General features: G+C 35.8%; 1 protein-coding gene across 1 annotated transcript in view; it reads left to right on the top strand.

Moving 5' to 3' along the window:
* LOC103084979 (coagulation factor XIII B chain) overlaps positions 1 to 20,398 on the top strand; it is a 41,036-nt gene extending 20,638 nt beyond the window's left edge. Inside the window, exons 6-12 of the mRNA XM_007459665.1 lie at positions 1,103 to 1,282; positions 1,375 to 1,560; positions 2,655 to 2,837; positions 6,324 to 6,524; positions 7,236 to 7,418; positions 18,792 to 19,002; positions 20,174 to 20,398. Of these exons, the coding sequence (XP_007459727.1) occupies positions 1,103 to 1,282; positions 1,375 to 1,560; positions 2,655 to 2,837; positions 6,324 to 6,524; positions 7,236 to 7,418; positions 18,792 to 19,002; positions 20,174 to 20,207 (1,178 nt within the window). The 3' untranslated portion in view covers positions 20,208 to 20,398. The remainder of the gene's footprint in view (positions 1 to 1,102; positions 1,283 to 1,374; positions 1,561 to 2,654; positions 2,838 to 6,323; positions 6,525 to 7,235; positions 7,419 to 18,791; positions 19,003 to 20,173) is intronic.
* The last annotated feature ends 2,115 nt before the right edge of the window (positions 20,399 to 22,513 follow it).

Raw genomic sequence — 22,513 nt, 5'->3', positions numbered from 1 at the left:
CAAGGAGTGCACGCAGCCCCCAGAAGCTTGCAGAGGCAAAGAAGCTGCTTGTCTCCTAAAGTCTCCAGAAGGAACACAGCTCTCCTGATACCTTGATTTCAGCCCAGTGAAACCGATTCTGGACTTTGGCTTCCAGAAATGTAAGAGAATAAAGGTGTGCTATTTTTTAAGCCACTCCATTGTGTAATTGGTCACGGCAGCCATGGGAAATTGATATAGTCAGTATTTTAGAATAGTTAAGAGCAGGAGATTTTAATTCAGATAGACACGGGTTTAGGAACAGATCCACCACTTACTAATAATTTATTACTTCATAAGTTTTAGTTTCTTTGTCTGTAATATGGGAGATGTAATAGTCCCCACTTAACAAAGTTCTTTTAAGATTAAAGGAGATAATGAATGTAACGTGCTGCCTCTTTTAGTTTTCTATTGGCACGAACTTAACAGCTTGAAACCACACACCTGTGTCTCACAGTTTCTGTGGGTCAGGATTCTGGGTGTAGCTGACCTGGCTCTGTGTCCGTGTCTGACAAAGCCGCAGTCGAGGTGTCAGGTGGGACTGCAGTGTCATCTGGGACTGGGCTTGGGAAGAACCTGCTTTCAAGTTCACTGTGGTTTGTGGCAGCATTTGGAGCTTGGCAGGCTGCTGACCAGAAGGCTTCAGTCTCCTCCTGGATGCCCCTGCAGGCAGCCCTGTGCCCCCTGCCCTGTGGCCCACCCCATTCGGAAACTCGCGATAAAGCAGCTTGCTTCTCTTCCAAATCAGCTGGAAAGAGCTCAGCAAGAATGGCTTTACCATACTGTGTTGCAACAGTATGTGTGCATGATCACACGCATCCATCCTTGTGGCTGTGTTTAAACAGGTCACATGCATCCCATCATCTTGGCTGTGTTCATTGCTTAGAAGCAAGTCCCAGTTCCTGTTCTTGGGGAGGGGCGTGACTCAAGGAAGTGAGCCTCAGGATGTGGGGATCCAGGGGGTGGCCCCAGTCTGTCTGCCATACTTCTTAGGGTCCTTGGCACAATGAATGTGCTTATGAAATCTTAACTATTATTTTTTGGTAATTATATGACTAAATATACTGATGTTTCTCCATAAAAGGAAGAAGAAATCGATGCCCTCCTCCCCCTGTGCCTCTGACCTCCAGAATTCAAAGGTACTCAACCACTTATCGTCACGGAGAAACAGTTCGTATAGAGTGTGGACTTAACTTTGAGAGGCAGGGATCAGAAGAGATACGCTGTGAAAATGGAAAATGGACAGAACCTCCCAAATGCATTGGTTAGCAGCACCTCAAATGAGCTTTCCCTAAAATGAAACCTGCGTGCATGTGGAGCTAAATGGTCTCTTCTGTTTCAATTTTCCCTTTTCAGAAGAAAAGCAGAGGATGGGCTGTGAGGACCCGCCCTTGGTTGAGAATGCTGCAGCAAACCTATCCTCCAAGGTCTATTATAATGGGGATAAAGTGACATACGTGTGTGAAAGAGGGTATCACCTCCGGGGACCAGAAGAAATAACTTGTAAACGTGGAAAATGGACCCTTCCCCCTGAGTGTGTTGGTATGTGTGCTGCGTTTCACATCCAGAGCTAAGCCTAGTGTGTAACATTTTCCTTTGTTTAATTCACACACAGCAACGGTCCATTGCTTAGAAGAATTTGAAACACTTACTCTGCTATTTTTCCTGAGCATATGGAGCTCTCTGTAGAATTTAACTGGATATAAAGAATTGGGAAACAAACAAGTTTTTAACATCCTAATGATAGTACTTTTGCATCTGGCCATTCTGGGCCCTCCACCCTCTGAGCCATATACCTGCTCTTTCATCTCACTGAAGGGCACAACCAGGGTACCACTCCTCGGTGCTACAGCATCCTGCCATCCTTCTCATTTCTATTTTTTTTTTTTGCGGTACGCGGGCCTCTCACTGTTGTGGCCCCTCCCGTTGCGGAGCACAGGCTCCGGATGCGCAGGCTCAGCGGCCATGGCTCACGGGCCCAGCCGCTCCGTGGCATGTGGGATCTTCCCGGACCGGGGCACGAACCCGCGTCCCCTGCATCGGCAGGCGGACTCTCAACCACTGCGCCACCAGGGAAGCCCTCTCCTCATTTCTTGATCAGGCCCTGGAGAGACCTCCACAGACATGTTTACTGAGGATATCTGTTGTGTAAGAGAAAAGCTATTAACGATGCTAGAGAAATTAGCCGAGTAGGAGAAAGACTCTGAAGACAGAGAGAAAAATGGAAATTTTCATCCATGGGTTGATTGAGATCTGAGATGAAGAGAGATGAGAAGGAAAAAATAAAAATGGATAATAACAAAGGTCAGTTTTTAAATGGACCATAATCGTTAGGTTAAAGAACACTGTTTACCTTTCTGTACATTTTAAGAATATCTATAGCATGAGTCCTTCAGAAGCAAGAAAAGTGAAAAATCCGCTGCATACTTGTCCTTCAGCAAATCATTTGCTCATTAGTTTGGCTTAGTAAATTTTAACAATACTTAGCTGAATAAAGTTTCTCTGATTCTGGTACACTGAGAGATCAATTGTCCTAAATTACATAGTGAAATATTAAAGCACTATTGTATGCGCAACTGTATTATATCATTATGTTGTTATGTTTGTATTAATTTAAAAATAACTTCTTTTCTTAGGAAATACTGAGAATTGTAATTCTCCACCTGATGTAATAAATGGAGCTGTTGTTGGTGGATTATTAGCAAGCTACCCAACAGGATCCTCAGTGGAATATAGATGCAATGAATATTACTTATTGAGAGGAACAAAAATATCTCATTGTGAACAAGGAAAATGGTCATCCCCACCTGTTTGCTTAGGTAAAATAGAGAACACATTGAATTAAAAAAATGTCTCCCAGCCTTATTGAGATACAATTGACATATAACCTTGTGTATGTTTAAGGTGTATAATGTGATGATTTGATACACAAATACATTGTGAAATTATTACCACAATAAGGTTAGTTTATTTATCCTTCACCTCGTGTAATTTTGGGGTTTTTTGTTATGATGAGAGCATTCAAAATCCACTCTTAGCAACTTTTAAGTGCACAACATTGGGGTGTTTTTTTTTTAATTTTTGAATTTTATCTTATTTATTTTTTTATATATTGTTTTGTACATTAGGTCCCTGGAACTTATTCTGTTTATAGCAGGACACATTGAATTTGTTTTACCCTTATGTTTGTATTCTTATGTGATTTTCATATAATGTTTTATAGCATGGAAAAGAGAATTTTGTATATATCTTTCATTCTTCAAGTGTTTTACCTTATCGTTTCTGTCAGCAGAAAAACATCCCTAGTATCTTAGGGTTTAGGCTAGACTAGTTCTTACCCCACTGCATTGTTTTTTTAAATGTGGTAACATAAGAACAACAAAACTTTACCATTTTAACCATGTTTAAGTGTCCACTTCAGTGGCATTAAATATAATCACATTTGTGTGTCTGATTACATTTGTGTTGTCTTTCTCCTAACTGGAATTTCGCCTGGTTGTTTATATTCCTCGTTGTCTCTCCTATTGTCCTCAGAATGTCATTTGAACAGAAGAATAATCAATCCAATTCTTTCCTTGGTAGAGCATGTCCTTTATAGCTTTCTTTGCCACTGCTTCCTCACTTTTGTTTTATCTTGTTGAGCAGATAAAAACCTTTGTAGTTACTCTAAATATATTTTGGATTAAGGCATGGATTAATTAATGTTAATGTTTTCAAGTAGAAAACTGAGGCAGCTATCTAAATAATTACCTAAATTGAAATTACTTTGGGAAAACAATATTCACCTCTCATTTCAAACCTATAGATTTGCCTCATTTTTTAACTTTGTTAGTCAGAGTTACATTTAAAAGTAACGTACCCGGTCACTACAGTCACAAAGAACTTCTTACATTGTGACTTCTACAAATAGAAAATTGCATGATAAACTCCCTATAAGTTAAAAAAGACATTTAGTTAAAAATATTAGCCCTTTAAACTACAAAAGCAAATCATTGTTATCTACAAGAAAATTAATAAACGTACAGAATAAACTGAAGAAAACAGAAAATATCAGTAACCTTGCCGGAAATATCAATGACTTAGATAATGGTCTTTTACACCTTTTTCTACACCAGCTTCCAACATACATATTCACAAAAATGGATGATATCATGAAGAGGCTATGAATCTTGTTTCTTTCACTTAAACTATATTATGAACATGGTTTGATATATTTCTACATTATATTTTAATGGCTGTACAGTATTCCTTAATGCAGATATGCCATAATTTAATTTCTTTTTGATGGACATTTAGTGTGTTTTCAACATTTTTATATTCCACATAGTACATCTTGTACTAAATATTTGTACATGTAAATAATCTTTATTTTTTAATAAAATAAAATGAATTCTATTTATTTCACATGTTTTGTTTTTGTTTTCAGATTATCTGAAGAGGAATTTCTGGATCAAAGAGATCTGGAATTTTAATTAAATTTCTGTTAATTGCCAAACTGCCCTTCATAAAGTTTATTCTGATTTATGATCCTAGCATCAGTGAATTAATGTAGTTTCTTAATCTTTGTGAACTTGAATATCTTAATCTTTACATATTGTTAATTAAGCAATTAAAATTACTTTAATTGGATTTATTTGGGTATTAAACAGTTGACATTTTTCAATTTTCTAATGGCCACAGGTGGTTTTTCAATGAACTAATTGTTCATAGTTTAGCGATTTTTTCATACGCATAAGAGCTTTATCTATATAAATTACATTATCCATTTGACAGTCATGTATATTACAGCTATTTTTTGTTTTCCTCTTCCTTTTATTTATAGTGTTTTTAATATACATAAATTTAAGTTTTAAGTCAGCTCTTTCAGCATCTCCTTTGTGATTTCTCTCCTTCAAGTGATTCTTAGTTTGCTGTTCACATTCACATTCAGATATATCTTCACCTGTAGTTTTTCTATTGCTCTCATATTTTCATAAATGATTTTGATGTTAAGCTTTTGATGATGTGATTGATATTGCATTGAATGGAAGTACAGTCATCTCTGAGGATAGAGACTGGACCGAAATTGTAAAGGAAAAGCTAGTAATGGAACAATCCCATAGGGAACAATAAGGTTTAAGGAAACCTATCATTTTCTGTCTGGAGCAATTGGCTCATGACATTTAGGCTTGGTGCCCACAGCCTAAAGCAAATACTGAGTGTAGATCATTTATTGTCATCAGGGCAAGAGGAGAGAGCTTTGTGCATCTTACTTGTCCTGTGGAACTGAAAATACTCTCACTACGAATGGGAAAGATGGTGCTATAAGGAGCAGCATTTCCCATCTGTGAATTACTCCAGATGTTATGAACTTCTCAACCTCCCCCCTGCTGGTCTTCCCTGCCCTTATCCTACTTCAGCCAGTCTAGTCTCATTACTCCCCCCCCAAGTAAGCCAGGTGTGCTCTCACCTCAAGGTAGTTCCCCGTGCCTGGAATGCCATTCCCTCAAAAAATGACTTGGTTCAGGGGCTTCCCTGGTGGCGCAGTGGTTGAGAGTCTGCCTGATGATGCAGGGGACGCGGGTTCGTGCCCTGGTCCAGGAAGATCCCACATGCCGCAGAGCGGCTGGGCCCGTGAGCCATGACCACTGAGCCTGCACGTCCGGAGCCTATGCTCCGCAACGGGAGAGGCCACAACAATGAGAGGAAATGACTTGGTTCACTCCTTAGCCTTCTGCAAGTCTGTTCAAAGATTACTTATTTTAGCCTGTCCCAACCACCTTACCTAGAAGCACAGTTCCCCTTCCCCCACACCTCCACTATCAATTTTCCTATCGCACTTATTATATGTAGTTTAAAGATGGCCCCAAATTATAAGATCCATATATTTATTACATTTATTGTTGATTATGTGTGTGTGTCTCCCAGTTAGAAGGCAATCTCCATGAGGGCAGGGATCTTTGTTTTATTCACCGATGAATATCAAGTGGTAAGTGTCCCACAAATATTACACAGTAAATACATTTTCTATTTGAAGATTTTATTTGATAGGAAGGAAATCAGGATGAACCTAAGTGGTTGTTGTCCTTAAACAATATTTTTAATGTTTCAAATTAAGTGGTTTTAATTTATGATATATTGAAGATAATACAAAATATATAAATTCATTTGACAGCAATAAATGTATATGTGTGAAGAGCTTTAATAATGATAAATGGTAAATATAAATACCGCTTTTGATGCCTGTCATAATTTTTTTTGTAAAAATATATCACTTTCATACTTGTGAGATGAGTGAAGAATTGAAAAGACCCTTTGTTTTACAGAGCCGTGTACAGTTAACATGGATGACATGAGCAGAAATAACCTAGGGATGAAGTGGAATTATGAAGGGAAGATCTTACATGGAGATTTAATAGATTTTGTATGTAAACAGGGGTATGACTTGTCTCCATCAACTGCACCCTCTGAATTATCGGTGCAGTGCAACAGAGGTGAAGTGAAATATCCTTCATGTATTAGAAAAGGTAAAACAATAGTGCTTCCTGACAATTTCTTGCGTGACCAATATCACAGGTGATCAGTATGAGTTCAAAGGATAAGACCCTAAGCAATCCACCACCCTCATCATCTAGTCTATAAAATTGGGAATGACCTGATCAATTTCCAATCAGCACATACCCTTAAATAGGATCTATGCTGACATCTTTTAATTCTGTAAGTCAGTTTTATAAAGAGAGAAATCATGAGATTTTGTACATATCTCCAGACTTTCAGAGGATGGATCACCCTCTTGTGAGCAATCAACAACCCTGTGAAGCATTGCTCTCCTCAGGGTTTGCAGGGGAGCATTGTCTCAGAAGAGGGCTTAAGGTAGAGTGAGAGACTTGGTGTACTCCTTGGGCATGGGACTGTCACTTTTAATAAGGAAACAGGAAGAGAATGCATACAGAAAGCATGGCCTCAAGACGGATCTTATACGCTTTCACTTTTGGCAAAAATCACAATAATTAATACTTTGCTAGTTTTAAACGTGTACTTAATATTATGATATTCTAATTGCAGTCATAAATTTTATGTATGAAGTTATTGCAGAAATGCTTTTGATATTTACAGATTACTTGAGAGATGTCTTAAAAATGCTTTCACATGAAATATATTGTTTTATTTCTGTAGCGATTATAAAAGCACTGGCTGCCTATTGTAGCAATTCATTGAAGACTTTATTATTTTTGCAGAATCTAAAAGAACATGTGCATCTCCCCCATTTATTAAAAATGGAGTTATTAAGAGCTCAACAGTCAGGACCTATGAAAATGGTTCCTCAGTGGAATACAGATGTTTCGAGCACCATTTCCTACAAGGGTCTAAGGATTCCTATTGTTTAGAGGGAGTGTGGACTACACCACCATTGTGTTTGGGTAAGTACTGCCACATATGTCTCTATTTATTAAAATAAAACCATATTTTTCACTTCCTCTTCTCTTCAAGTTGATATAGCACTAATATAAAATTTAATTTTTGCATTTTTGTTATTTTATTAGTGTGCTTGTTGAATTACTGGTTTCTACTCTTTCCTCTAGATCATAAATAACTAGAATCCAGCTCATTCTAACAAGTACTTTTTAAGTACAAACCATACATGAGGTACTGGGTTGGTAGGACCTATAGGATGGTTAAGCTGTGTGCTGTGGGTAACCAGTCTAACAGTGGTCATTCAGTGTTATTGGTGCTGTGCTAGAAAACACGAGGACAGTGGGAAACAGATATAGGAATGGTCCCCTCAATCTGAAAGATGATAACGCCTTGTTGATGAGGCATCCTAATAAAAGTAACACTATCTCCCCAAATTCTCAGGAGTCATAAAATAGCATATTTTTAAATAAAAAGAAAATATTTGTGTTTATATCTGACTTTCATTTATTTTCTTATCTTATTTCACTGTCTTGGACTTCAGTATAATGCTGAGTATAAGTGGTGGGTATCTGTGTTCTGATCTCATAACTAAATCTTTCAGTAATTCATCTTTAAATATGGTGTTACAAATACATTAAAAAAATCAAAATAAAGATATAGAAACCACCTATTTCTATTTTGCTAAGAGTTTAAGAAAACCTTCAGTGAGTTTAATTTTAGCAATATCTGTTGAAACAATCATATGATTATTACATTTATTTTTTTTCCCTGGAATTACATTGCTTCTTTTTTGAATGTTAAAGCAGGATTGTATTTCTGTAATAAATCCCACATGGTTGTGATGAATTATGCTTTTTATATATTGTTGAATTTTATTTGCTAATACTCTACGTAGGATTTTTGCAACTATTTTCATGAGGGAGATTGGTTTGTTATTTTCCTTTTGGGTTTTGTATCAAGTTTCTGCTAACTTCATACAATGGGTTGGGAAGTATTCCCTCTTTATCAGTTCTCTAGATTTTGTCTAAGACTGGTACTATTTCTTCTTTAATAATTGTAAGAAATCATCAGAGATGCCACCTGGGCCTTGAGGTTTTTTTTTGAGGAAAGATTTTAATGACAACTTCAATTTGTTTAATAGATATTAGGTTATTATTCTCTTCTCTCAGTTTCAGTAGCAAGTGGTTTGTAAGAATGTGTCCATTATATCTAAATTGTCAAGTTTGTTGACATAACGTTCATGACATCCTTTTATGGTCTTTTTAATGCCTTTAGTGATGTGTCTTTTGTTATACTGCTGTGAAGAAGTATGTCTTTCTGATATATCTTGCTGAGGGTCTATAAATTTTATTGGTCCTTATAAGCAATCAGTATCTGCATTTTTTGATCCTTTCATCAAATGTTGCTATTTCATTAATTTATATTCTTGTCTTTATTATTTCCTCTCTTCTACTTTCTTGGATTTATTTTATTATTCTTTTTCTAGCTTGTTTAGATATATACTTAGAGTACTGATTTTCATCCTTTATGTTTTTCCCTAAAAATGAATTTAGGGATATAAATTTCCCACTGAGCATAACTTCAGCTTCATCCCACACATTTTTATATTTTTGATTTTTACTATCATTCAGCTAAAAATTTATAATACCCATTTTGATATCTTCTATGCACTCTGAGTTATGTAGAAGTTTATTTTTTAAATTCTAAACATTGGAGGATTTTCTAGTTTTCTTTTGGTTGTTGATTTCTAGTCTAAATCCATTGAGACATACTTTGAATTATATCTGTTCTTTGAAATTCACTGATACTTAGTCTATTACAAGCATATACTTGTTTCAGGTAAACCTTTTTACTGGAAATAAATTAATTTTGTCCTTGTTGGGTTCACTGTTGTTACATACATGTCAATTGAATTGAATTTTGTTTCTCATATTACTAAGTTCATTCTTATCTGTCCAGATTTGTGTTTGTTTGTTTATTTGTTTATTTTTCTACCAATTATCAAAAGAAGTATGTTAAATTCTCTCACATGGTACATTTAAAAATATTTATCATTTTAGTTCTGTCAAATTTTGGTTATGTATTTTGATGCTATTTTATTAGGTGCACACAGATTGAAACATGTTGGATCTGTATAATTTGAGTCTTTCTTTACCTATAGTAATGCTTTGTTTTTGTTTGGTTTTGCCTTAAAATCTACTTTAGCTGTACCAACTGGTGTTTGCCAAGTATTTACAAGGTGTACAATTTTTCATCCTTTAACTTTCAACTTGCTGGATTCTTACTTGTAATGTGTATGGCTTACAAGCAATATATAGTTAGTGTATGTAAAAATATACTTATTCAGTCTGACAATCATTTCCTTTACAATGGATTATTTACTCCATTTACATATTAATGTGATTACTGATATGTTTGGGTTTATAGCTACTATCTTACTATGCTAGATATATATCCTATCTGTTCTATGTTCTGTTTTCTCTCTCTCTCTTTTTCTTTTATTGTTTTCTCATGGGCAAATCAAATTTTTTGTTTACCATTTTACTCTCTCATAGCTTGTGGATTATACATTCCTCCAGACTTCCTTTAGCTGTTATCATAGAGACTTCATAATGCAAAATTGCCTTATTACAATTGAGTACAAATTCGTAGTTTTACCATTTCTCTAGGACACAGAACACTTTAACTTTATTTACTCTTCCCACTTTTTGTATTATTATGTCATGTATTTTCATTGTACATATAGTTTAAGTCCCAAAGATATATTAATATTATGTTGTCCAACAATATTCTTTTAGATTTACCCATATATTTATCAGTAATTTGTTCCTCATCTTTTCTTTTTTTATTAATTTATTTCTTGATACAGCAGGTTCTTATTACTCATCCATTTTATACACATTACTGTATACATGTCAATCCCAATCTCCCAATTCAACCCACCACTACCACCACCACCCCCCACCCGCTGTCCCCCCTTGGTGTCCATACGTTTGTTCTCTACATCTGTGTCTCTATTTCCGCCCTGCAAACTGGTTCATCTGTACCATTTTTCTAGGTTCCACATATAGGCATTAATATGCGGTATTTGTTTTTCTCTTTCTGACTTACTTCACTCTGTATGACAGTCTCTAGATTCATCCACGTCTCTACAAGTGACCCAATTTCATTCCTTTTTATGGATGAGTAATATTCCATTGTATATATGTACCACATCTTCTTTACCCATTCGTCTGTCGATGGGCATTTAGGTTGCTTCCATGACCTTGCTATTGTAAATAGTGCTTCAATGAACATTGGGGGAGCATGTGTCTTTTTCAATTATGGTTTTCTCTAGGTATATGCCCAGGAGGGGATTGCTGACTCATATGGTAATTCTATTTTTAGTTGTTCAAGGAACCTCCATATTATTCTCCATAGTGGCTGTATCTATTTTTTTTTTTTTTAACATCTTTATTGGGGTATAATTGCTTTACAATGGTGTGTTAGTTTCTGCTTTATAACAGAGTGAGTCAGTTATACATATATATATGTTCCCATATCTCTTCCCTCTTTGTCTCCCTCCCTCCCACCCTCCCTATCCCACCCCTCCAGACAGCCACAAAGAACCGAGACGGTTATATGACACTTAAGAGCATCAGTAAGAGCACTTTGAACAACCAAAAGGAGTTGTCCAATTAAAATATTATCACTAAAATATATATATATTGAACAGAATAGGTTATTGTTGTTTTAATGCCTGCTGACCTGAATAGGAGAGAGCCTTTATTATTTTTCCTGCTTTGGCCTATAAAGCTATTAACTGGGGTTTTCCTCTTAGCAGTTAACAATAGCAAAGTGAAGACGGCATCTAAGCTGTGTTCAGCCCTGACTCTTTCTGGTCTTGTGGAAACTTACTTCACTCTGTATGACAGACTCTAGATCTATCCACCTCATTACAAATAGCTCAATTTCGTTTCTTTTTATGGCTGAGTAATATTCCATTGTATATATGTGCCACATCTTCTTTATCCATTCATCCGACGACGGGCACTTAGGTTGTTTCCATCTCCGGGCTATTGTAAATAGAGCTGCAATTAACATTTTGGTACATGACTCTTTGTGAATTATGGTTTTCTCAGGGTATTTGCCCTGTAGTGGGATTGCTGGGCCATATGGCAGTTCTATTTTTAGTTTTTTAAGGAACCTCCATACTGTTCTCCATAGTGGCTGTATCAATTTACATTCCTACCAATGGTGCAAGACGTTTCCCTTTTCTCCACACCCTCTCCAGCATTTGTTGTTTGTAGATTTTCTGATGATGCCCATTCTAAATGGTGTGAGGTGATACCTCTTTATAGTTTTGATTTGCATTTCTCTAATAATTAGTGATGTTGAGCAGCCTTTTATGTGCTTCTCGCCATCTGTATGTCCTCTTTGGAGAAACGTCTGTTTAGGTATTCTACCCATTTTTTGAATGGGTTGTTTGTTTTTTTTAATATTGAGCTGCATACGCTGTTTATATATTTTGAAGATTAATCCTTTGTTGATTCGTTTGCAAATATTTTTTTCCCATTCTGAGGGTTGTATTTTCGTCTTGTTTGTAGTTTCCTTTGCTTTGCAAAAGCTTTTAAATTTCATTACGTCCCATTTGTTTATTTTTGTTTTTATTTCCATTACTCTAGGAGGTGGATCAAAAACGATCTTGCTGTGAGTTATGTCAAAAACTGTTTTTCCTGTCTCCCTCTAAGAGTTTTATGGTGTCTGGTCTTACATTTAGATCTCTAATCCATTTTGAGTTTATTTTCGTGTATGGTGTTAGGGAGTGTTCTAATTTCATTCTTTTACATGTAGTTGTCCAGTTTTCCCAGCACCACTTATTGAAGAGACAGTCTTTTCTCCATTGTATATGCTTGCCTCCTTTGTCATAAATTAGTTGACCATAGGTACGTGGGTTCATCTCTGGGCTTTCTATCCTGTTCCATTGATCTATATTTCTTTTTTTGTGCCAGTACCATATTGTCTTGATTACTGTAGCTTTGTAGTATAGTCCGAAGTCAGGGAATCTGATTCCTCCAGCTCCATTTTTTCCCTCAAGAGTGCTTTGGCTATTTGGGGTGTTTTGTGTCTCCATACAAATTTTAAGACTTTTTGTTCTAGTTCTGTAAAAAATGCCATTAGTAATTTGATAGGGATTACATTGAATCTGTAGATTGCTTTGGGTAGTATAGTCATTTTCACAATATTGATTCTTCCAATTCAAGAACATGGTATATCTCTCCATCTGTTGGTATCATCCTTAATTTCTTTCAACAGTGTCTTACAGTTTTCTGCATACAGGTCTTTTGTCTCCCTAGGTAGGTTTATTCTTAGGTATTTTATTCTTTTTGTTGCAGTGGTAAATGGGAGTGTTTCCTTAATTTCTCTTTCAGATTTTTCATCATTAGTGTATAGGAATGCAAGAGATTTCTGTTCACAAATTTTGTATCCTGAAACTTTATCAAATTCATTGATTAGCTCTAGTAGTTTTCTGGTGGCATCTTTAGGATTCTCTATGTATAGTATCATGTCATCTGCAAACAGTGACAGTTTTACTTCTTCTTTTCCAATATGTATTCTTTTTTCTCACTTTCTTCTCTGATTGCCGTGGCTAGGACTTCCAAAACTATGTTGAATAATAGTGGCGAGAGTGGACATCCTTGTCTTGTTCCTGATCTTAGAGGAAATGCTTTCAGTTTTTCACCATTGAGAATGATGTTTGCTGTGGGTTTATCATATATGGCCTTCATTATGTTGAGGTAGGTTCGCTCTATGCCCACTTTCTGGAGCGTTTTTATCATAAATGGGTGTTGAATTTTGTCAAAACCTTATTCTGCATCTATTGAGATGATCATATGGTTTTTCTTCTTCAATTTGTTAATATCGTGTATCACGTTGATTTGTTTTCATATATTGAAGAATCCTTGCATCCCTGGGATAAATCCCACTTGATCATGGTGTGTGATCCTTTTAATGTGTTGTTGGATTCTGTTTGCTAGTATTTTGTTGAGGATTTTTAAATCTATATTCATCAGTGATATTGGGCTGTAATTTTCTTTTTTTTGTAGTATCTTTGTCTGGTTTTGGTATCACGGTGATGGTGGCCTCATAGAATGAGTTTGGGAGTGTTCCTTCCTCTGCAAATTTTCGGAAGAGTTTGAGAAGGATGGGTGTTAGTTCTTCTATAAATGGTAGAATTCACCTGTGAAACCATCTGGTCCTGGACTTTTATTTGTTGGAAGATTTTTAATCACAGTTTCAATTTCATTACTTGTGATTGGTCTATTCATATTTTCTATTTCTTCCTAGTTCCGTTTTGGAAGGTTATACCTTTCTAAGAATTTGTCCATTTCTTCCAGGTTGTCCCTTTTATTGGCACAGAGTTGCTTGTCGTAGTCTCTTAGGATGCTTTGTATATCTGCGCTGCCTGTTGTAACTTCTCCTTTTTCATTTCTAATTTTATTGATTTGAGCCCTCGCCCTCTTTTTCTTGATGAGTCTGGTTAATGGTTATCAATTTTGTTTATCTTCTCAAAGTACCAGCTTATAGTTTTATTGATCTGTGCTATTGTTTTCTTTGTTTCTATTTCATTTTTTTCTGCTCGGATCTTTATGCTTTCTTTCCTTCTGCTAACTTTGGGTTTTGTTTGCTCTTCTTTCTCTAGTTCCTTTAGATGAATGCTTAGATTGTTTGAAATTTTTCTTGTTTCTTGAGGTAGGCTTTTATAGCTATAAACTTCCCTCTTAGAACTGCTTTTGCTGCGTCCTATAGGTTTTGGATTATCGTGTTTTCATTATCATTTGTCTCTAGGTATTTTTTGCTTTCCTTTTTGATTTCTTCAGTGATCTCTTGGTTATTTAGTAACATATTGCTTAGCCTCCATGTGTTTGTGTTTTTTACGCTTTTTTCCCTGTAATTCATTTCTAATCTCATAGTGTTGTGGTCAGAAAAGATGCTTGATATGATTTTAATTTTCTTAAATTTACTGAGGCTTGATTTGTGACCCAAGATGTGATTTATCCTGGAGAATGTTCCGTGCACACTTGAGAAGAAAGTGTAATCTGCTGTTTTTGGGTGGGATGTCCTATAAATATCAATTAAATCTGCCTGGTCTATTGTGTCATTTAAAGCTTGTGTTTCCTTGTTAATTTTCTGTTTGGATGATCTTTCCATTGGTGTAAGTGAGGTGTTAAAGTCCCCACTATTATTGTGTTACTGTTGATTTCCTCTTTTATAGCTGTTAGCCATTGCCTTATGTATTGAGGTGCTCCTATGTTGGGTGCATATATATTTATAATTGTTATGTCTTCTTCTTGGATTGATCCCTTGATCATTATGTAGTGTCCTTCCTTGTCTCTTGTAACATTCTTTATTTTAAAGTCTATTTTATCTGATATGAGTATTGCTACTCCAGCTTTCTTTTGATTTCCATTTGTATGGAATATATTTTTCCATCCCCTCACTTTCAGTCTGAATGTGTCCCTAGGTCTGAAGTGGGTCTCTTGTAGACAGCATATAGATGAGTCTTGTATTTGTATCCATTCAGCAGCCTGTGTCTTTTGGTTGGAGCATTTAATCCATTCACGTTTAAGGAAATTCTCGATATGTATGTATCTATGACCATTTTCTTAATTGTTTTCGGTTTGTTTTTGTAGGTTCTTTTCTTCTCTTGTGTTTCCCACTTAGAGAAGTTCCTTTAGCATTTGTTGTAGAGCTGGTTTGGTGGTGCTGAATTCTCTTAAGCTCTTGCTTGTCTGTAAAGCTTTTGATTTCTCCATCAAAGCTGAATGAGATCCTTGCCAGGTAGAGTAATCTTCGTTGTAGGTTCTTCCCTTTCATCACTTTAAGTATATCATGCCACTCCCTTCTGGCTTGTAGAGTTTCTGCTGAGAAATCAGCTCTTAACCTTATGGGAGTTCCCTTGTATGTTCTTTGTTGTTTTCCCCTTGCTTTCAATAATTTTTATTTTTTAAAAATTTTTGCCAATTTGATTACTGTGTGTCTCGGCATGTTTCTCCTTGGGTTTATCCTGTATGGGACTCTCTGAGCTTCCTGGATTTGGGTGACTATTTCCTTTCCCATGTTAGGGAATTTTTCGACTATAATCTCTTCAAATATTTTCTCGGGTCCTTTCTTTCTCTTCTCCTTCTGGGACCCCTGTAATGTGAATGTTGTTGCATTTAATGTTGTCCCAGAAGTCTCATAGGCTGTCTTCATTTCTTTTCATTCTTTTTTCTTTATTCTGTTCCACAGTAGTGAATTCCACCATTCTGTCTTCCAGGTCACTTATCTGTTCTTCTGCCTCAGTTATTCTGCTATTGATTCCTTCTAGTGTAGTTTTCATTTCAGTTATTGTATTGTTCATCTCTGTTTATTTGTTCTTTAATTCTTGTAGATCTTTGTTAAACATTTCTTTCATCTTCTAGATCTTTTGCCTCCATTCTTTTTCTGAGGTCCTGGATCATCTTCACTATCATTATTCTGAATTCTTTTTCTGGAAGGTTGTCTATCTCCACTTCATTTAGTTGTTTTTCTGGGGTTTTATCTTGCTCCTTCATCTGGTACATAGCCCTCTGCCTTTTCATCTTGTCTATCTTTCTGTGAATGTGGTTTTTGTTCCACAGGCTGCAGGATTGTAGTTCTTCTTGCTTCTGCTGTCTGCCCTCTGGTGGGTGAGGCTATCTACCTCATCTTTTCTTGTTTTTCTCTGTTTCTCATTTTTTGTATGCCTGAAAAAATTAGTTCTTTATTATTTTCTCAGTTTGTGTTGTCTGCAAATCTCTTTTTTTTCTCCTTTAAGGAATATTTTTGCCTGATATATAATTCTAGCTTGTCCATTATTTTCTTTCAGTGCTTTAAGGATGTCATTTCATCCTTTTCTGTTTTTGTACTTTTTGTTAAATAGTCAAAGACCATTTTAATAGTACTTTTTTGAAAGTAAGTGTCTTTTACTCTGCTGCCTTTGAGATTCTCTTTGCCTTCTCAGTAGGTTATTTTGGTTGGACCTAGATGTTAGTTTTTTTGTGCATTTTATTCTCCTAGTTGGTAGGACTTCTTGAATCTGACTTGATATCTTTCATAGGTTTTGGAAATGTTTGGCTAATGTCTTTTCAAATATTTTTAACATTTTCTCTTTTCACTCTTTCTGTGATTCCATAAAACATATGTTACATCTTTTTCCAGTGTCCCCTGTCTCTTAACATCAATATTTTCTTTCCTTTTATCTTCTCATTGTTTCAGTTTGGTAATCCTCTGCTGATATATTTTCCAGTTCATGAATCCTCTTTTTAGATGTGTACAATCTGCTTTAAACTTGTATACTGAGTTCTCAATTTCAACTATTATCTTTGCATTTCTAGAATATCCATTTCATATTTTTTTGTAGATTTGAGTTGTCTAATGAAAGACTTCATCTTAACATCTATTTCTTGACCATATTAGTCGCAATTATTTATTTTTAACTCCTTGTCTGCAAATTCCAATATCTGGATCATCTGTAAGCTATATCTATTTTCTAGCCCCATTTCTTGCTATTTCTGTTAATGGTTGATTAAATATCAAATATTATGTGTGGATAAAATTTTAGGATCTTGAGACAGTGATGCCATCTTATTCCAGACAATACTCATCCCATCTTCCGGCTGATGGGGTAGGGAAATTTATTCTCTATTCAGTGAGAGACAAAGCTTTCTCTAAGCTTATTTTCAGAACTTTGTTTGCTCCTGCTCATAGAATGTACCCTGCAGGGTTCTTCACTAGAGTTTGGTGTGTATACCAAGGTCCCCCTTCCTGCCTGGCTCTGATATTCCTGGGAGATGGCCACTGCTCACTGTAGCTTTCCATTCACTTCAAGCTGAGCTCCTCATTCTCTCTCTGCACAATCAAGATTAGGCAGATGCCCCCCTGGCAAAGCCAGGGCAGAGTATCAAGCTCATTTCATCATACCTCCCATGTCTCTGGGCTCTGACACGTCAAGTCCTGGCTGTCTTGGCTGACCCACTTTTCTGTCCTCAACCCCGTGGGATTTCCAGTAGCTCTTCTGGCTCTGTGTTTGTTGCTGGCCCATCTGTATCTAGTCTCTCAGCTTGCACTGAAAATCAACAAAGCCCCAAGAGAAAAATGGCACAGAGTGTGGAACTCATCTGAATGGGCTTTTACCAGACCCTTAGCCTCTGGAGTACTGCCTGCCTTGAAAATTCTCTGATCCCTTGAAATACTTGTTTTGGGTCTGTTTTCAGAGTTTCTAGTTCTTAGTAGAAGTGTTGGTCTGATATAGGTTACTCTGTCATGGTTGAAAGCAGAAGTTCCGTGAAACAATTTTGAACTCGTTTTAATTTAAATTGCATGTTTTGTAGAACATTCTAAACAATAGTACCATTTGACCTCATTTTCAAAACTATTTTTCAGTGACTATAAAGATACTGGTAGACTCTAATCATTCCTGTCATTTTTTTTCTATCTATAGCATTTCTAGGATGACATCTGTCACACAGGCCTTCACTTGAGAACACCTGAATAAAGAAGTATTTTAGCATGTCAGTTGTATGATTCATTTGCTCTGTTAGCAACGCTGGACCTTTTTATTTATCTCAGAAGCAACTGCTTGGTGCTCAGTCATCCGGGAGACAAATATGAACACAGGCAGCCCCATTTTCTGACATGATTTGACATTTGGTATTTTAAAAATACCAACGTTTTTATCAAGGAAAAGAAACCAGAGAATTTTGTTGGGTATCCTAGTTCTTAAGTTTTTATTTTGTTTTGTTTTAATGCATAAGGAGAAGGACACAATAATACTGTCAATGCTTAAAATTTAAAGCATCTCAATCCAATCTTAATAATCCTTAATAACTGAAATTTAAAAGAGAAGAAACTGTTAATTACTTTGGATATACTTTATACATCAGGTCATAAATTCTGAGTCAGTGTCGAGACTCTAGCTTGTTTCTACATTTCCATAAAATATTATCTATCCAACCATCAATGGTTTGTCTCATGGGTGTTTTATTTGCACTTTCTGAAGAAGAAAAAGGAAAAAGAACACTATTTCAATGACTATTATTAACTATCAATGTTTTTTAAAAAACACCTTTTTTTGCCTTCTGTCTTTGCAAATCTTAATGGCATAAAGCTCAGTAACTGGCAGGACATACCCTTTTTCCAAATTCAGGGCAACAGAGATAAATGGCAGGCTGTTTTCTGTGAGCTCTGAACATATTTTCTGACTTGAATATGAATTCTAACTTACTTGCTGCTCTAATGCCTGGGAATTTTAAGGTTATTATGAGAAAGCAACACAGTGATTCCTGTTAATACTGAGGGGTATCAAGATAGTTTTCTTTATTTTTTATTTTTTTCAGAGCCTTGCACATTATCTTTTGATACAATGGAAAGTAATAATTTGCTCCTGAAATGGAGTTTTGACAATAGGCCATATATTTTGCACGGCGAGTATATTGAGTTTCTTTGTAAGAGAGATACTTACATTGAGTTTCCTATTATCGGATCGGAATTGAGAGTGCAATGTGACAGAGGGCAGTTAAAATATCCAAGATGTATTCAAAGAGAAAGGTAAGGAGAGGCTTGTACCTGCAACTATTTTTTTTTTTTCTGTTCAGGTTGTTATTCATGAGATTCATTATGTTATAAATTTCAGAAACATTAGGTTCTACAACAGTCCTACTTTATGGTCATTATAAAGGGAAAAAAATCACATTGTCTTTATTTTTTTAAACCAAGCCAACTCCTAGACGTATTAACTAATTTAACAAGCTTTCTGAGTGGTCTAAAGTCAAAGCACTGTTTGCTATTTGATATTTGTGACTCTTTGGCAATCGGGTAAATAAATCAATTTGAGCAATATTTAAATGTGGAAAAATTAACCTACATGTTCTGAGATAAGAGAAAATCACATTTTCTCCCATTTCTCATTAAAGGTTCGTAGTAATGATGGGAAACACAGTTGTAGAAACTTGATACTGAGGGAAGAGCATGTCAATAACAAAGATTAAAATTATGGTATTTGTTTTCAGGAACACGGTTCTATATAAGAATTTGGAAGTTATTTCTGAAGTGTTTTCTCATATAGCAATTTTTAAAATATATTTTCTACTACTTGATCAATGGAAAACAATCCTGTTCTTTTCTTAGAGAAACGTTAAAAGAATGCAATAAAATAATGTAATTCATTTTATTGGGTCAGAATTTTGCCCCCTGTGAAGATACATTATAACATGGGAATTATACTCTAGGTTCAACTAAGAACATTTTTAAATGACTTAAAAGTGCATGTGGTACTCTTCTAATGGTTATAAAGAATGAGCTGTATGAACTACATAAGGACAGTTTTTTAGATACTTGGAACATTCTAGGAAAAAAATTCATAAGACACACACAAGTGGAAAACTTTTTAACTTTTAATTGCGGTGAAAATCAGCAGAAAAATGTATGTGCTATTTAAATTTTTTATTATATCTTGCATTTCCTATTTCTAAGAGAAAAAGGAATAAGTAACTTAGAAAAAAAATTGTAGAAAATGGTGTTAGTGTAGTTAATGACATTGAGTTTTTAAAAAGAAATTGGTGGTATAATTTACCAGGGATGGTTACTTGCTTTTATCAGTACCTCATTAAAACAAGGACCAGTCATATGAAATATTGAAGGGCTAAGACTGTAATAAATACTTGACCAGAAATTATGCTTATTTCAACCTCCACCTTCTCTCTCTTTTTTTCTTATCAAGGATGTTGTCTTATCAAGAACCCTTAAGGACATGAAAATGAATGGCAAAAAGAAGAATAACATTTTGACACATCATAAAATCCTTTAAAAACATAACTGTTAGAAGAAAAATGTTGAATTAAAAACCTCTGAGTTTTTACTTGCATGAAGATTTGAATCTAAACTGTTTATGCTGGACATTTTCTTTATTTATAAATAAAAGCTACACATGCTATTGTTTCACTTCTGGTTTGGATGACTTGACATGTGACCTCATCTTTGCTGCATGTCTTTCATCTATTAAAACATCAATCTGCACATCAAAATATTTCTGGTTCCTAATGCCAGTTCACTGGACTATATTGTCTTCAATATATGTGCAAAAATTCACATTTGTCTTTATCGTCTTTGTTAATATCAGGGTTTTCTGTTACTTTGAGTTCAATATTTATGTCAACACAAAAGAACCAGCCACACTACACCTGAGAAACTATACATCATGTTAGAGGATTTACTTTATTAAATGAGCTGAGACTGCCCTTCAGACTTTCTAAGTGTAAAGAACTTTTAAAATTAACTGTACTATTAGCTACCATTTGTTAATAATCAAATGGTTTGTGAATTAGTGAACCTTCCACGTTTAAATGTTGCCCAAAGAACGCAGCTACGAAAAAGAACAACCCTTACTATTTTTATATTATACACCGTCAATTTTTTTCTTAGATTGGGTAATTAATGGAATCATGCAGATTCTGAAAAGTAAAACCTGAAGTCAGAGAGACCTGCAGGCACTGAAAAATGGTGTGTCAGTAATACTAGGACCTGTCAGAGGCCTGAAATACTGTGTTGTCACTTTTCAGTGTGAAAGAGAGTTACTCACCCAGTTGTTATTACGGCTCATTCGTAAGCACTACCTGGTTCTAGTACCCTTGTTAGGACTGGTTGTTGTTCCCAGAACAGCACATTTTTCCTCCCTAGAAGGTCTTCAGTTCTTCTAACTCAAGACCTTATTTTCCCAGTATGATGGCATTCTTCAAACCCCAACGTACAATTCCTGCTCCTGGGCTATGAGAGCTTCTCTGGAAATGAAGCCACACCTGGACTTAGCTCTGTGGATTAAACATGAATTCGTTTAATGTTCAAGCATGTATGTTTTAGAACTGTCCTTCCTTGAGTTCATATGCATTATTTCAATTAATCTCCAAGAGTAGTTTTTCACAGTGGATCTCATAAAATTGAAATTTGACTGAAATATCAATAAGAAAGTATTAATCCTTTCCAATTAATTCAACCAATCCATTAAGAAATGATACTGATCAGGTGTGGTGTCCCAGGAAACATGTTAGGTAACGCAGGATTCAGAGATGAATAAAATTCAGCTCATTATTTCAAGGAACTCACAATAAGGAACTACTTAGTTTAGGAAAAGAGTTAAACTTGTATTATTGGTCATAAACTCTGATGCCTGGGGGCAGGCACAACACGTGGATGGGTAAAGCAGGCCTAGTGGTATTTCTGGGGAACTGCTCACGGCATATGCTCTCTTTAACATGGGTAGCTTGCTAGCTTCCTGATTTTAGTTTTTAAATGTGGGTTTCTGCATTTTAAAAGTAATTTAGCAATGGTACATAAAATTTTGTGAGTTGTAAAAAGGTATTAATCTTTTTCCACTAATTCATCAATAAATCCATTTATAAATGATATTGAGTACCTGCTTTATCCCAGGAAACAGAAGTTTCGCTCAAGGAGGATAATTGTCATGTGGGAATATTGTATCCAGTATTGCCATGATTTGTTCATTGTGAAATCTACTGATTTTTATATGGGGGGGGTGCCTAAAAAAATCTGTGACTCACATCGTGGCTCATTAGCAGCCATCTGTAAACTCCAAATGCTAAAGCAATAAAAGTGTGAAAAGTACAGCGATGGAGCATGTAAAAGGAGTGGGATTGAGGAAGCAGTAATTAACTTTTTGGGTATTAACTGGGCTGTAGGAAGATTCCTGGAAAAAGTTAAGTTTACAAGACTAGGGAAGACATTCCAAGTAGAAGGAATGGCACACACAGAATCAAATACTGAGCACACACTATGTGCCAGGCCTGAGGCTCCACACTGGAGGTAAAGCACTGAATAGGACATGTTGTTTCTGCTGTTAGGAGCTTGTGCTCCAGGTAGATAAAAAGGATATTAAACAAATCATTACAAGATGCGGTGTGTCAGGAAAGATCCTATCTTAGGCAGCAAGGACCAGGAGGGACAACCTAGCCCTGGATGCCCAAGAAAGGCTCCTCTGAGGAGGTAATACGGAGGCTGAGATTTGAAGGGAGAAAAGAAAGCATTTCAGGTAGAGGAAAGAACACGT

This window comes from Lipotes vexillifer, unplaced genomic scaffold, assembly GCF_000442215.2.
Source record: "Lipotes vexillifer unplaced genomic scaffold, Lipotes_vexillifer_v1.1 scaffold830, whole genome shotgun sequence".
Taxonomy (NCBI): Eukaryota; Metazoa; Chordata; class Mammalia; order Artiodactyla; family Lipotidae; genus Lipotes; species Lipotes vexillifer.
The sequence above is the reverse complement of the archived record's forward strand: the minus strand, read 5'-3'. Positions and strand labels throughout refer to the sequence as shown.